Source organism: Saccostrea cucullata, unplaced genomic scaffold (genome assembly GCF_032062105.1).
Source record: "Saccostrea cucullata isolate Sc308-1 unplaced genomic scaffold, CSIRO_AGI_Scuc_v1 ctg1967, whole genome shotgun sequence".
NCBI lineage: Eukaryota > Metazoa > Mollusca > Bivalvia > Ostreida > Ostreidae > Saccostrea > Saccostrea cuccullata.
This window is the reverse complement of record NW_026919637.1, coordinates 80,896-98,658: the sequence shown is the minus strand read 5'-3', so window position 1 is coordinate 98,658 and position 17,763 is coordinate 80,896. Positions and strand designations below refer to the sequence as shown.

The window sequence follows — 17,763 nt, the reverse complement described above, 5'->3', positions numbered from 1 at the left end:
AGCAACAAGTAGCAAATCATTTTTATCAGTACACAGACCCCAAGGAAAACTCATGCCGCATTCTACATAACGGAGAAATTGTCCGTTCTGGTCGATTACGTGAACACAGTGATTTTCGATATCAGCTGTAAGGATGCGACTCTGACTGTCTGTAGTGATTCCTCGTGGACTAAAGTTCAGGTTTGTTCTTTGGAGCAGGAGTAAGGCCAGTGTATCTAAATCTCAGTTCCCCGGCCTGATTGACCACCACTACTGCTCCAGCCCCATGGTCTGATACGCAGATATCCAGATTCCTGTTTTCAGTAACATATCTGTAAAAATCTCCTGATGAAAATAGAGGGATACTATACCTTTAAAAGCAGAAATGGTTTGTTTCTCCTTGAAGCCAACATAACGGACAACTTTTGATTGTTTATAGTCAGTGCTGATCATTATTACTAGGAAATGACCAAAGGAAGCACTGCAAACTCCGTGAGGTATCCAGTTTTCTAATCTGATAACAAGGAACTTTTCTTCATCTTTCAGAATATTCACAGATCTTTCATGATAATCAGTATAAACTAAATGTCCGGTACTTATGATTGCTATGCTTTCTGGACGATGGCCGGACAATGTTCTGAATGCCTTCAAAAGTGCTTTCTGATCAGAATGAAATACTTTTCTAGAGCAGTCGTCTCTGCATGTCCAGATTTGTCTGTCAGTATAGCCTAATACGTTATAAAGATTAGAGGTATATTGTGTGCCTACGCTGGCGATGATCCCAGGTTGTGGAAGAATCTGTTTGATATTTTTTGATGTTATTTTATCCGCATCAAATCTTAGCGACCCAATCCACATAGAGACTAGCTCCTTTGGAACTCGAAGCGGGGAAACGGTTGGTAATCGTATTTCTACTTTAGGAATAATCTTCATTTCAAAGTCTGTTTGAAACTTAAGGGATTTAGAAATATTATTTGATTTAAGGATGTCATTTATTTGTTCCATATTTTGTTGCACTTTTTGAATATTCTGATTTATTTTGGCCTTGCATCTTTTTATTTCATCCTTGTGTTTATTTTCCACATTTGTTATTTCAGAAGTCAGGTTATTGAAATGCCGTTCGATGGCGTTGTACCACTTCCTTTTTTGATTAGAGATATCTGTTCTGAGATTCTTTAAATCCGTTTCAAGTTCAGACTCTTGTTCTTCTACTTTAGATAAAAGAATTTTATACTTCTCAGCAAAATCTGTATTAAGTTTTTCCATATCTGATTTAAGGGGGATGTACAAGCCAATTGGATCTAGTCTGGTGTGAAATAAGAAATGCCAAGAATGCGCTTAATACTCGTCTAAACTAGCCCAAAGTTACTCAAAGTGTTAATGCACTAGTCACCTACTGTTAGAGACCAAAATTAGTAAATAATTAAGTTTATTTTGTTTTAATTAGGAGGAAATTAATCATTGTAGAACTGCGCAGCTACAGCATTCACAAGATGAAAAATGCATTGAAAATGGTGTTAGTTTGATTCATTGATAATATGGCTACAACCATTTGTTTCGCTTTTTTCTTGTCATTATCTAGAATTCTTGAAAATTTGATTTTTCATATGTGTGTCTTCCTGAGACCATGTGTTTATTTCGTCCGCCATTCCTCTGTCGCACAGAGTTCGAATAACATTGATTTTAGAATAAATGCGACCATAAAAACATCAAGACAAGAAATTACTTAGTAATAATCATTAGGTAATATTACTTACTACTTTTATTTGTTGCATCGCTTCGTCTGATTAATGAAAAAACGCGATTTTAACCCCACTCCAGCAAATCGGGAAAAACTGTTCTGTTCACAGCTCGAGTTTCCTAGTAAATATTAATACACTGAGCACGTGCTTGACATGTGCATATATCTGCTGTGGATAGATGCGTTTATAACCATGATTATATTTAATTTTTCGTGGAACAAGTCTTGATAATTTGTTGGTTTCTTTAAAACTCAAGAAAACGCTAAAAAATGCCCTAAACATATGTGTTTACGTCGGGTCTTTTTTCTGTGGCGATAGAAGTTATTTTGAAATGGGGCACTGCAAGGAGGATGCTTAGCATTTAATTTGAAAATGTTAAACAATATGCGGTGCATGAAAAACAAATTGCAATTACATGTCTTACATTCGAAAAGTTGGTACATATATGTCTATTTTGTTTAGCAGTTAGATAGAAAAAATAGGCAGTTAAAGGATTTCCTTCAGGCACCTCACATAAATAGCGTGATTGTTTGCAATGACCAACACATCGTATGGAGTAATGTTTGGACATAAAAACGCATCATGTCTCATTATGTTGACTACGTTGTAAGCTCTCGATCATTGAACATACGAAGCTTGATAAAATATATAGAGTTGTTTTTTTTTAATTTAGAAGCAATCACAATGTTTGCAAACAAAGGTCCATTGCATATGCTCTGTCTATCATCGCAAAAAAATGAGAGACTACCCCCCCCCCCCCTTCCGAAAATCCTATGTTCTTTTTTCAAAATAGTGCCAAAGATTAAAAAAATTTGCATTACTAAGTATGTGATGGAACATGTACTAGCGTTATAAGACCATTTGTTGTAAATATATTTGGTTGCCCTCTCTCCCGATCTACTGCCTAAAAATGGCCCGACTCAATTTTATTTTACATCCAATTACAGGATTTTTTTTTTCTTCCGTCAACAAATATGTTTGAATTTTAAGGAATTTTTTTTCTCACCATAAATACGGACCCAATAATTTTCCGTGAGTTGGGAGGTCCAGCAAACGTCATTTTAAAGATTTTATAAAATATTTAATTGTGTTGATTTTTTTCTTTACTCTGTAAAATTGTAATTTTAACAAAATGGGCAAATAGAAAAAAATTATTCATTAAATCTCCTAACCCACTCTGAATGCTTTTATTCCTTTTCAAATGTTGCTACGCTGTAATGAAAATTGTAAATGTTTATTTGACAGAGTATATAGGAGGGGGGGGGTGATCAAAAGTAAACGATATCTTAGGTATTTGATAGTTATATTATTGTTGAAATATTCAAGTATTTTTCAAAGTGTAAATTGGAGACCTTTGATAGCATATTGCTTAATTTAAAACAAACCCCTTTTCAAACTTGCTTTCACCGGGCAACATAACAAGTATCATATTCAACCATCTGCCTTCCTTCACTAAAATGGTCTATCCAATCATTGATTGAATTATTAGGAAGTCATTTGTCTTAATAAACTTTGAACAAATTCTTATACGTTACTTCAAATGCAGTTTTAAGATATACCATAATTATTTTAGTTGTTTGTTGAATGAGTTCCACTGAGACAACCATTTTTCGTCACAAGTACCTGCATAATGACTTTATTTTCACATTGTGAGCAAAACTTTATTCGGCATATGCTATTTATAGAACTTGAGTGTGCACCATATTTGTTTCTAATCTAAATTGTGGTTTTGTAGATATAGAGATAGTTCGATCACCCCTCGTACTAGTAGATACTAACACAAGGTTTTTCATATCGATTTTATGTGTTTAATTTCTTTGTGTTTCATTGGTGATAGTTAAACTTTTGATAGATATTATAAGTCATCTGTGGCAAACTTACAAACTCTTAATTTTAAACTTTGATGGTGCTCATTTTTCCTTACCTGGAATCAAAAAGTTTATTTCAATAAGTACACTATTTAACAACTGGTTGATAATAATACTAAATAAATTACTTCAAGCCACACTTTAACACAATTCCTCTTTGAAAAGTGTTCATATTATTTGAAATATTTTTCAACTGTAATTCTCTTCTACATTTAAAGATTGTTATGTCCCTCCATATTAAGAAGAGGTCTGGAAAACAAAATTCTGTGCTAAAAATAGACCACGTGCTGCTATCAATGAACTACTTTCAGGGTTCTTTACACTCTTTTTGAAGACAACGATACCTTGTTTTGAACTTAAAATTATCATTTAAAAGTGCAAAATTTAGACATTTTCTCAACAAATGGTTGTAGAGAGAACATTAATGCGCACTTTGCGTATTTTTTTGGATTTTTTAAGGCTCTGCTGAATTCTGTAGCTGCGCAGTTCTTAGGAGCATATCAAAAGCATTTTTCTGCAAAAGTATAGATTATATATGCACAACATGCATTCAGTTATGCATATTTATTGTATCTTTATCATAAGGGTTTAGAATTTGATCAAAATATAATGTACTTTAGCCATTTGAAGAAATGTTTACATTTTGTTCTCACTGCACTAAATATGGCCGTACATCCCCCTTAAATCGTGATTGCTTCGTCTTAAAAATATCAAAGATATTTGAAAATGTATGATTCTCGTGTTTCCCTGAGATTATGCATTCTATACAAGCTAGAACGTTGCATTTTTCGCAGTGAAGTTCACAAGTTTTCTTTTGATGGGAAGGGCACCGAGGAAAATTGGTAGCTTCACTTCGTAAATAAAAACATACAAACGTATGACATCGGGTGACATCTGATAAGACATGTGTCCCAATGCATGTTCTACAAAGGTTGACATCACATAGCGCGCAGAGAACCTTGACCTCAAAGGAACTACAATTTACACATTGCAGTATTTCTTGGGCGCTAGTCTCTGGATCCATGGTTTTTCACGAATCTGAAACAAAAGGACCCCTTTAATAATTCACCAAATAACCTTAAAACAACTCAGAGAGGCATGTTTAATGTAGACATTTTACTTTTTATACGTTTATCTGCTAAAACCAATTATAAAGACATAAACTTTAAATCAAAATAGATACTTCACCAACGCCATCATAAATGAAAAATATAATCTTCAAATAAAAAAAGCAAAAAATAAAACCCTAAAAAAGCAAACCAAAAGCTGTAATTTGATTTTGGTAAATAAATACCTTTACAGTAGTATTAATATGTAGTGGTGTTTTATTTAAGCATTGAATTCGTATTTTTGGATGTCTTCGGTCCTATAACACACCTGGCCGTGCCGACAAATTGAATACCGCGCGTTAGCGCGGTATGATAATTTGTCGGCATGGCCAGGTGTGTTATAGGACCGATGACATCCATAAATATGAATTCAATGCTTATATTAACATTCTCTAGTTTTCCTTCTTCATAATTGCTTATTTCGTTAATTTTTATATGAATTTAGCGCCCTTCAAAACTGCCGTGTTTAGTAGATGTAAGAGCCGTTTGTGACGTCAAATGATGTTGCATAGTTAAGATACACAAACAAACTTTGAGAGGAAAAAGTGACAAATTAATTCTTAACGCACATTACGCTAATTTTTCAGAGTTATAGTTTTTCATTAAGTTGAAATAAAACATTTTACATTTTGGTGTTCCTAGAGTATTGAAAATGCATATAGTTCCTACTGTGTATTTTAACGCGCGGTGACAAGGTTTCGCGTGTGTTATAGAAATTTGAACGTCGTGAATTTCTAATGGATTTCATAAGGAAAATTACACTGAATGTAAATATATAGTTTATAACGTACTTTTGTCTTACCTGTTATTGTACTGGTGAAGCTCGTATGTATTTGTACAGTGATTTAAATGTTTGTTTTCTGATGTTCATATGACGATTATGTCTGTAATCATTTTTTTATCTATTTGTAGAAGCCTGCCCAATACACATAAAACTTTGAGGGACAGTGAGATTATTTTAATCAGATGAATCCCAAATAAGATAACAAACCTTTATCATTCTCAAATGCAGAGCAGTCCATGGAGACATGATCATCCCCTGCTAACCGGTCTCACCCACCGTGTACTCATTATCATGATCAGGAAATAACACAAAAATCCCTCGACAATTCAGTGTATAAATAATAATCTAACAAAAATTAATGGACTTTTACGAGAAGCGCTGACTTTTACGGTTGACGCATCACTCTCACTAGGACAGTGTACGGAAGCTCTTTTACGATAAAAATTTAGCTCAACAATTAATTTAACGCAAATAAAGGGCTATTTCAAAGCACAGATAAGTTGTCCTTGAAGAAAACGAAAACCACCCTACCCTCAAATCCAGGCCTTCACATTCAAATGATCCTAACATCATTACCATGACCACCATGTACCTCCGTATGTGAATGTTTAAATGTCCAAGTAAATGGTCAACTGTAAAAGTCAGTGCTTCTCGTAATAGTCCAATACTATGAAAAACGTAAGTCGGCATTTGACTCAATGATAAAATGTTTTAGCTGGTAATGACATTGTATCGACCATATAACTTTCGCAATGATGACTTTAAACGAGACAGCTGATACTCTTGTTTTATCAACTTATTTGTGAATAATTTACCCTGGTTTAGTATTGCACATACGTACATTGAGCATGCTCTTGCGTATCAAATCAACTGAGAGATATGAATCCCGTGTGCAGGTAACGAAGATATAATTATATTACCGCATAAGTAAAGGTAGATGAGATGATGATTGAATAGTTAAAGTCATCATTTTTAACATAAACATTTGCAGTAAGGTAATCATTAACGTCTTTTTAAAGTAAAATATCTAAATACTAGTATGGAACAGATGTGTCAGACATTGTAGTATGTTTAATTCCAAGCTCACTGGGATATATCGTCTCGACATAAGAAATCAATGGAAATGAACTTTGATAATTGATAATACGTTTGTGATATTTCTAAAAGTCGTGTTGAAGGCTACTGCAAGAGCTTTTATTCTCAAACATGTATAAAATTCTGGATACATTCTTCTTCATATAAATACAAAGAAAGTACACCGTAAGCAGCATTTATATGATGTTTGTGATTTATTTTGTTCAAATTTCATTATTCTGATTTTTGCAAATAAAATTTTGAATTTTTTAATTTGAGTGATTTACATAATAACTCTAATTGATTCTGCAGTCTTGTTCGTGTTTCTAATAAAAAGAAATTAAAATACGAAAAATTCATCCAATTTGATGTGCACCGCAAAAATTGTTAAATGACGTCCCCATTAGCAATTGTAAACTACATGACAGAGTCAACGACAAGAAGAAAGAGGAAGTGTGATAGTAATTAAGGTACCCTTCAGTACCCCCGTCTTTTTATTCTTCAAATGATCCTACAACTATCATGTGTGTTTTTTTTTAAAACGCCATGTTTTTGTGTACAGAGTAAAAGAACTTGGCTTGTAAGGTAACAACAGATATAATAGTGTCTCACTGATTTTTCTTACGTTATAAGACTAGAGAGGAAACCTGCCTCTAGGTCCTGTAATTTGATACTACATGTAACTGCTTTTATCTCCGAAATGGATCTGTTTATGACCTTACTTGGTCTTAAGTAGTTGTAACATTATGCAAAGAAGGATATGGAGTAACGAACAGTATTCAATCTTAAAGTCCATAAAACAATACAAAACAAGAGCAGAGTAAACATGGCTGGATAATCTCGAATTCGCTGACAACGTGATGTTTTCCCAAAACGAAAACCAGAAGGAAGACAGAATAACATTTTTTTTCTCAATGGAATCTGCTAGGACTCACAAAATGATACAGATAACACACCATGGACAGTACCTCAGTAATGAAAAGAGAGTACCAAATCACCGGAAGTTGACGTCATATTTTTGTCATAAATAAATAATTTGCATGTCCGGATATTCTGGGAATAACGTATTGTCCACGCTTATAAAGATCTTCAGATTCAGACTTGAAAATGTCTATACAGTTTATAATTTTTGAAATCGGTGTGTCTTGTGTTTAGATGCAATACATGGCAATACATTCGGTACAAACAGCGACGAAACAATCCTTGCATAGAAGTTCACATAACTTTTCTTTATGGACCAAGCACTTTGGGAAATCTGTAGGCGTTTTTCTTTGACTGACGCCTACAACTGTGTGTGGCTTAGTCAGTTCTGATGTTACATGTTCCCCAATACACGATTGACAGAGGCTGACTTTACAAATGTCACAGTACAGCTGTACCTTAGCAGTTTTGCATAGGTCACATGACGTCATATATCCAGGATTTTCCAGGTAGTCCAGAGTTGGTATAGGAATTTCCATCTGGGTAAAAACATGCAAATATTCCATTAATCTAGTCATTTTTTTTTCAAATTTAAATTGATGGACTAAAAAATTGAACATCTTGTGAATCCTTATCAGATAATAGCTAATTAAAAGTTCTTGGAATGAATATGTAAAGCATACATATAATTTGAAAAACAAATCCTCAGTTTTTTAATCATTAAATGTTGAATTTCAAAGTTTACGCAATAATTTTAGATCTGATTTCTTGCACATAACAAAAATAACTACCTTATAAATGCTTATTTTGGAAGTCACCCGATTTGGCTATTTGTTCAATATAATCCTAGACAAAATACGAACTTGCTAGATTTTTGGCTTTTCAGTCTCTTTCAATGTTTTGAAAAAAGAACAAAATGTATTGTACTTAGAAGAAATTGGAGAATATGTTTAGATATAAAATGTTTTATTGTCATCATAGGGGGTTTGAGTCTTGCCAAAATGTTGGTGAAATTTGGTTTTTCTCCATTTTTTGCTGGCATCCAACATATGGAGACCACACTTCATTGCTTAACCATTATCTGATTTTCATTCTGAAATGACTTACCTGTGTGCAGGTGTTGTTTAATGGCCAGTGTTTTGGGTTTATGTACCTGTGTCGGGTAAAGATAATATTCCTATCAGCCGGATGATCATCAGTGTCTGTCTGTGTTTATCTCTCTAGGTGTACAGTCCTTGAAGCAGACAAATATCAAATGTATAAGAAAAAACGCTGGAAAAAATTCAACATGGATCTCTGCAATTTATTCCCAGAAAAACATTCAAAGACGAATTATTGATGAGCAAAAATCATTCTTGTTAAGCTGAATGGGAAAATACATGCTGATTTGATATTCAGTTTATTCGTCTTGGGCTTCTCTGGTTTCTGACTAAATGAAACAGTCAAAGTATATTTGCCTATATATTTTGTCCGCCGCTTGAAAAGTGGGGGATATTTATTTTGGTTTGTCCGTCCGTCCGTCTTTAGTCTGTAACGCTTTCGTTTCCACACCATATCTCAAGAACCCTTTGAGCTTTTGCAATGAAATTTAGCATAGCAACTCCCTATGGACTAAAGAAGAACCCTATTGATTTTGAGGTCAAAAGGTTAAAGGTCAAGGTCAAAAATGCGCAAATTATATCTGTCATAAAACGCGATATCTCAATAACCCTTCGAGCTTTTGCGACGAAATTTTACAAAACAACACCCTGTGGCCTAATAAAGACTCCTATTGATTTTGAGGTCAAAAAGTCAAAGTTCAAGGTCGTAAATTTATACATTCTGTCTGTGTGTGTAACACTATCCTCTCCGGGCGATTTTCAAGAAGATTTTCAGCTTTTGCAATGTAATTTTATGCCAAAACTCCCTAGGACCTCTCTCCCCCCTCTCAAAGTGTCCCGCCCGTTTGTAAGAATAAGTATTTATTGTATTACATGTCTCTATTTTTAGCACATGGGCATGAGGAGAGTTATTACGTATAAAACAGGTTTTCGGCTGACTTAATATCCTTTTTCATCTCTTAGAACTGCTTAATAAAGGTTAAATTAGACACCATGCATTGTGTATAAAATTTTGACAATATCGAACGTAAATATATTCATATACGTGACTTCATCCTTGCATACAATAATAGATAGTTTAAAGCAGTTCCTGGTATAGTGGTATGTCACTCGCTTCACATGTGAGAGGACCCGGGATCGAATCTCGGATGATCCATTGTCTTTTTTTCCGAAATACTTTTTTCTTAAGTAAATGATAGTATTCAGAGAACCAGCAAAATTTAAACAAAACTATAACTGGAAGAATTTAAAACGGGGCAAAATTGATTGCAAGTGCAACAAGATGTGTTTGTGAAACACTGATGCCCCCGTATGGCAACATAGCGAAGGTTAAGCTTTCTCAAATGCAGATCAAATATGTTGGTACCAATTAAGGCCTTTTTACAAGAAATGCGAAATATAAAACGCTAGCTACACCTGTTCCAGGGTTATGACCAAGGTTAACATTTTATAATACAGGACAAACTAAATTTCAAGGTGAAAAGGGTCAAGGTTCTTGGGTTCTAAAGAAAGGCTTTGTCTCAATGATTACGTATGGGAAGTATGAAAGCGCTGGCCCTTTCCGTTCAAAAGTTATGACCAAGGTTAAAGTTTGTAAAAGGTAGGTGAAACTCTAAGGTCAAGGTCAAAGGGTCAAGATTCTTGATATCCAGTGAAAGGTCTTGTCACAAGCATTACACATGTGAAATATGAAATCTCTAGCCCCTACTGTTCAAAAGTTATGGTCAAGGTTAAAGTTTGTAAAAAGTAAGTCAAAACTCCAAGGTCAAAGGGTCAAAGTTCTTGATATCAAATGAAAGGTCTTGTCACAGGGATTAAATTTGTGAAGTATGAATGCCCTAGCCCGAACCCTTCAAAAATATGGTCAATGTTGTATTTTTAAAGTAGGTCAAACTCCAAGGTCAAGGTTAAAGGGTCAATGTTCTTGGTATCCAAAGAAAGGTCTTTTTATCAGGATTATATATGTGAAGTATTAAAGCCATAGTAGTTATTTTTCAAAAATTATTGTCAAGGTTAAAGTTTTTTCATAGGTACAAAAATCTCCAAGGTCAAGGTCAAAGGGTCAAGGTTGTTGGTATCAAGTGAAAGGTCATTTAACAAACATTACATATTTAAAGTATTAATGTCCTGGTATCTACTGTTCAAAAGATATGGATAAAGTGAAATTTTTAAATTTTCATGTAAAAATGGGTCGAACTCCACGGTCAAGGTCAAAAGGTCAAATTTGGTGGTACCCAAGAAAGGTCTTGTCACAAGGAATACACATATGAAATATGAAAGTCTAATTTATGAAGTATGAATGCCCTAGCCCGAACCCTTCAAAAATATGGTCAATGTTGTATTTTTAAAGTAGGTCAAACTCCAAGGTCAAGGTCAAAAGGTCAATGTTCTTGGTATCCAATGAAAGGACTTTTTTTCAGGATTATATATGTGAAGTATGAAAGCCATAGTAGTTATTGTTCAAAAGTTATAGCCAAGATTAAAATTTTGCATAGGTACAAAAATCTCCAAGGTCAAAGGGTCAAGGTTGTTGGCATCAAGTAAAAGGCCATTTAACAAACATTACATATGTGAAGTATAAATGTCCTGGTGACCACTGTTCAAAAGATATGGCCAAAGTAAAATTTTAAAATTTTCATGTAAAAGTGGGTCAAACTCCAAGGTCAAGGTCAAAAGGTCAAATTTGGTAGTACCCAAAGAAAGGTCTTGTCACAAGGAATACACATATGAAATATGAAAGTCATAGCTTTACTAAATCAAAAGTTATGGGCAAGGTTAAAGTTTTTGCGGACAAACAGACAAACAGAGAGACAGAGAGGCAGACAGAGAGACAGACAGACAGACAGACAGACAGACAGACGGACACGACAAAAACTATATGCCCCCGAAACTTCGTTTACGGGGGCATAAAAAGGCAAAAGTAACACGGGCGAAAATAACCCTGTCTAGAGTATTTGGCTATCTTACTCTAACTGCATAAAGCTATTTTTATTGTTTTTTATACAAGCAGAAATGTTTCAAAGCCTGGTTTTCGGTTATTTTTATCATTTCCCAGTATGTTAAAAAATATATAAATAATATACATCTTATTAATACCTAGGCGGAAGCCACGGATGGTGAGGTGATGTTTAGCACGAGGTAGAACTACTGGGAACAAATGAAATGTCGAGTTTATTGAAATGGTTATATTTAAAAAAAATCGTACTATCATTAACATACTTCCGTAATTGTCCCCCGCCTTTGCAAAAGCGAGGGGACATTAAATCCCATTCGTCTGTCCGTCGGTCCGTCTGTCACAAAAACTTTAACCTTGCCCATAACTTTTGATAAAGTTGTGGCGTCTCCATATAAGTGAAAAATTCTCGAGAGGGACGTTAAACAATATACAATCAATCAATCGATAAAGTGGAGCTATGACTTTTATATTTCACATGTGTATACCTTGTGACAAGAACTTTCTTTGGATACCACCAAATTTGACCTTTTGACCTTGACCCTGGAGTTTGACCCACTTTTACACAAAAATTCCGAAATTTTACTTTGGCCATAACTTTTAAATGGTAGATACTAGGGCTTTCATATTTCGTATATATTTTCTTTGTGACAATGCCTTTCATTGGATACCAGCAACCTTGACCTATTGACCTTGGAGGTTTCTGTACTTGTAAAAATACTTTAACCTTGGCCATAACTTTTGAATGGTAAGGGATAGGGCTTTCATACTTCAGATATGTAATCCTTGTGAGATGACCTTTCATTGGATACAAAGAACTTTGACCTTCACCTTGGAGTATAACATATGTTATTATATACCCATCAATTTCCTTGTTTTTGTTACTGTTAATTTTACAGAGTTTGATCCGATTTTCCGGATCACCACACTGTGGTTTTCTGAATCCATATCACCACTCTCTGAAACTGATGACGTAGTACGCAAAAACATGATGTTATTTTTCTTGCGCGTTGAAAATCCCTTGTTATTATGCTTTGCTTTATGGATAAATATTATACAATTCATCTCTAAAGTTTTATTTTGCTATATTTAGGCTATATTTAGCTAGTTAGAAGGGGGTATATAATTAATGTATCATTATAACAGTAACTTGATCTGAAGAGCCGTATCATGTCTTGTTGACAGGCGCGGATCATCAAATCACACTCGACGCTTCGCGTCTCGTGAGATCTGAAGATCAGTGCCTGTCAACTCGACGTGATACGACCCTTCGGATCAAGTTACTGTTATAATAATATATATATATATGTCATAAAAAATGACATCTCACCAACAAAGACACCGAAAGCGGGGGACCACAATTCTTTGAATCTGCTTGTTCAGTGAAATAGTTCAGTGTATTTGATACAAATATGATAATTTTCTTTTCTATAAGTTGTGTATTTGGAAATCACATCTATGATATGGTGTGCATTGAAAAATATTGACGAAGAAAGGAACCATACACACCACACAAGCTGTATGAATTATTGAGGGAATATGCTGGACTTGCAGTTTGAGACAACTGGAACTGTATTTGGCTATTAATGGGTGCTACGAAAAGAACTACAAATAGGGTTTCATTGAGTATGCAAAATTAAATATCCTTTACAAACTGATAGCCTGTGCCGTTACAAAAACGGTAAAGGAGATATCATATATCTTTCCTGAAATAAATAAATAAAGTAAAATGCAAGGATTCTTATTTCACTGTTGCTTTCATTGCTTGGTCATCGACACCTTACATTTAAAACAATTGATACGTTACTGCTGCTAAAGCAACAAGTGGTTCAAATCCAAAACAATATGCTTCTTCGTCTCATTAAATACTTACCTAGATAAAGTATTTTATTCCTTTGCGTTTATGTACCCACAATCTTTCAACATAGATAATTATAAGGGTTTTCTATCAAATGAAACATGTGGAGATAACGAATAGTATTCAAGATCAGAAGTCCATAAAAATACAAAATAGGAGCAGAGCAAACACGGACCTCTCAAACACCAGAAGTTGCATCAGGTGCCATGGAGAAGTAAGTATTCCCTGCCGACAGCAGGGAATCGCCGAGTGCTCCTTGTCTTGATCGGGAAATAACAGAAACATCCGTCGACAATTCAGTGTCTAAATAATGGGCTAACAATTCTTAAGAATATCATCAGTCAGTAATAGACTAATTGATGATCTGTAGTTGTTGACAATGTCATTGTATCGACCATAGAGCTTAGGAAATGATGACTTTAAAAAGGACTACTTATATTCTTGTCTCATCACTTTGTCAATAATTTACCTCGTTTTAGAAATTGTTCATACGTAGAGCTTGCTCTTGCATATCAATCAATTGAGATATATAAACTCCGTTTACAGGTGATGAGTGTATATTGCTGTATAAGAAAGGGAAGATGACAAAAGAACGGTTAAAGTCATCATGTTTATCATAAATCTTGGTTGTTTGATTACCATCAACGTCTTTTCCTTGTAATATATCCACATATGAAACAGATGTGTCAGACTCTGTTGCATCTTTTATCTCTAGCTCACCAGGTATATCGTATCGACATAAGAATGGGCATAACCATTGTTAATTATCAATACTGTATAGGGGGAAAATAACTCGCGGTGTTAATATTCGCTATATTCACGATGATAATAAATCCGTGAATTCAAGAAACAGTAAATAATTTTTCAATAATCTCCATGTTTTATTTGGAAATTTGAGAATAGACTGCGATAGGTTTAAATACATTTACAAGTACCACAATACATGGCCATTTCAGTAATTACGAGTAGTACTTGTCAATCAATTATTTTAATTAGCACACTTTACATTTATGCAAGTCAACAGATAATAACCTTTATTTGTTAAAAACCTTTTTAATAGCCAACGCTACATGTTTCACCAATCAAAACACTTGGGCAATGAATTTTGATTACGGTGTGTGCATTACCTGCATTATCATGCATATTATAGTTTTTATCGGCATTTTGAGTTTAAAAAAAAATCACTCAAATAACTATCGAACTTACTGAAGATTTGGAAGGATATTATTTCGTCGACCTACATTAACACATTTATTATTGTCCAGTGGTTTTTCGCAGCGATGTATATTGAAGATCTTGGGGTGTACAAGTCATGCATTCATCGTAATAGAATATAGGAAAGTTATTTGACGTTTAAATTCAAGGTCTTTTGATAACTGCACCTGTTTTAATTAATCGTCAATTATTTATTAAGTCTAACAATTTTATATTAACCTACCCTATTGTTCGTGAAATAAATTCAACAATGATGAATGTCGTTTACATATAGCAATGGACTAAACGGATATAGACAAGGGAGGTAACTTCTATAACATAAGAATTCCGCGAATTCAAGAAACCGCGATTGTGTCCGATGAGAGAAAACCGTGAAAATTACAACCCGTGAAATTAAACCCCTATACAGTACGCTGTCCATATATCTAAATGTCGAGTTGACACGGCGGAAGGCTACATCAATTGTGTTTTACTTTGCACAAATTATTCTACATATAAATACAAAAATAGGTCTGCTAATGATAGGGCAGAATTGGTACCCATAGGAACTCCAATAGATTGTTTTCTTACAAATTAATTTTGCAAATGGCCAATGACAAGGTAAGTAAATTTACAAGTTCCTTTTTTATTGAACAACCATTTGTCAACGATATCAAAATGCCTTTTGCAAATGACCAGTGACAAGGTAAGTAAATATACGAGTTGCATTTTTATTGAAATAGCAGTTGTCAACGATATCAAAATAACTGGACTTTAATTTATCTTTTGGAATGGTTAATATTAGTAGAAACGTCGTATTTTTTAAGCTGCTGTTTTGGTAAAACCTCTGAATTTCAAATTGTGCAAAAATTCCTTGTAATTTCTCATAAAAAAAGCTTGTCAATCAATTATTTTAATTAGCACACTTTACATTTATGCAAGTCAACAGATAATAACCTTTATTTGTTAAAAACCTTTTTAATAGCCAACGCTACATGTTTCACCAATCAAAACACTTGGGCAATGAATTTTGATTACGGTGTGTGCATTACCTGCATTATCATGCATATTATAGTTTTTATCGGCATTTTGAGTTTAAAAAAAAATCACTCAAATAACTATCGAACTTACTGAAGATTTGGAAGGATATTATTTCGTCGACCTACATTAACACATTTATTATTGTCCAGTGGTTTTTCGCAGCGATGTATATTGAAGATCTTGGGGTGTACAAGTCATGCATTCATCGTAATAGAATATAGGAAAGTTATTTGACGTTTAAATTCAAGGTCTTTTGATAACTGCACCTGTTTTAATTAATCGTCAATTATTTATTAAGTCTAACAATTTTATATTAACCTACCCTATTGTTCGTGAAATAAATTCAACAATGATGAATGTCGTTTACATATAGCAATGGACTAAACGGATATAGACAAGGGAGGTAACTTCTATAACATAAGAATTCCGCGAATTCAAGAAACCGCGATTGTGTCCGATGAGAGAAAACCGTGAAAATTACAACCCGTGAAATTAAACCCCTATACAGTACGCTGTCCATATATCTAAATGTCGAGTTGACACGGCGGAAGGCTACATCAATTGTGTTTTACTTTGCACAAATTATTCTACATATAAATACAAAAATAGGTCTGCTAATGATAGGGCAGAATTGGTACCCATAGGAACTCCAATAGATTGTTTTCTTACAAATTAATTTTGCAAATGGCCAATGACAAGGTAAGTAAATTCACAAGTTCCTTTTTTATTGAACAACCATTTGTCAACGATATCAAAATGCCTTTTGCAAATGACCAGTGACAAGGTAAGTAAATATACGAGTTGCATTTTTATTGAAATAGCAGTTGTCAACGATATCAAAATAACTGGACTTTAATTTATCTTTTGGAATGGTTAATATTAGTAGAAACGTCGTATTTTTTAAGCTGCTGTTTTGGTAAAACCTCTGAATTTCAAATTGTGCAAAAATTCCTTGTAATTTCTCATAAAAAAAGCTTTTCAAAAATCATCAAACACTGTTAAACCTGTCTCCACAGAGAAAAATATCCTTTACAACCAAAATAAAATAATGAGCACACGGCGGGTGTGACCGGACAGCAGGGTGTGCTAACACCTCAATGGCACCTCATCCCACCTCTGATATTTCGGGGGGGGGTTGCTCTGCTCCTATTTTGTACTGTTTTATTGAATTGTGTTTGATTGTCATCATAGAAGGTTTGAGTCTTGCCAACATGGCGTTGAAATTTTGTTTTTTTTAACAATGCTGGCAACCGATATTTAAACACACTTTATTGTTTTAATATAATCTGATTTTACATTCTGTAATGACCTACCTGTATACTGTTGTGTAATGGCGTGAACCAGTGTTTTGATTAATTTCATTGATCTAATATTTATGTACCTGTGTCGTGTGAAGATAAAATTCCTATCGGATGATCATCAGTGTCTGTCCGTGTTTATCCCCCTTAAGTGTACCAGGATCAAGAAAATAAGAAAGAACAGTTCCAGAAACAGGCAAATATCAGAAGTGTTAGAGAAAAAAATGTTTGTGGATATTAGACAAATTTTATTGAAGAAAGGTGTACATGTCATGTCAAGCATCAATTTAAGTTTCAACATTGGATATCTGTAATTTACTTCGAGAAAAGCTTTCAAAGACAAATTATTGATAAGCAAAAGTCATTGTTGTTAATCCGAATGGGAAAATACATGCTGACTAGGTATTCGGTTTATTTGTTATATATAAATATCATTTTTTTCTAAGGCCAGATCACTCTAATAGCATAAAAGCTATTTTGATTTTCAAAAAACAATGCAATGAGATGAAGCGTTATTTACCGAACAATCAACACTATATATACAAGCAGAAAAATGTTTTATACTTTGTTTTTCGATCTTTTTTTTTAATTTTCTTTAAGTATGTTTAGAAACTCATGATAATATAATTATTCTAAAGTACAAATGTTTGTGTAGAGAATGCCATCGACGATGGGGTGATGTTATTGACTTGCTGAACGAAATAGAAATACTCAGAACAAATGAAGTATAAGGTTTATTGAAAAGGTTATCAAAAATATACATGTTATTTTGAACGTACTAAGTCTTCCGTAATTCAATATAATAGTATTCATTTTATAAAATTTGAAACATATATGATAAT

At 33.9% G+C, this 17,763-nt stretch overlaps 1 protein-coding gene and 1 long non-coding RNA gene across 3 annotated transcripts; both read right to left on the bottom strand.

The window, feature by feature from the left end:
- Nucleotides 1-249: 249 nt before the first annotated feature.
- Nucleotides 250-1,245, bottom strand: LOC134235097 (uncharacterized). The gene has a single exon (XM_062717190.1). The coding sequence runs from the start codon at nt 1,243-1,245 to the stop codon at nt 250-252; it is 996 nt and encodes a 331-aa protein (XP_062573174.1).
- Nucleotides 1,246-7,780: 6,535 nt separating this feature from the next.
- LOC134235062 (uncharacterized) lies at nt 7,781-16,992 on the bottom strand. 2 transcript variants are annotated; one of them, XR_009985319.1, is made up of 2 exons: nt 16,937-16,992; nt 7,781-8,016 (listed from the first exon to the last, which is right to left on the bottom strand). It is a non-coding gene; the product is annotated as an uncharacterized LOC134235062 (long non-coding RNA). The 2 variants fall into 2 exon arrangements; XR_009985320.1 differs by lacking the exon at nt 16,937-16,992 and adding an exon at nt 8,631-8,662.
- Nucleotides 16,993-17,763: the final 771 nt, after the last annotated feature.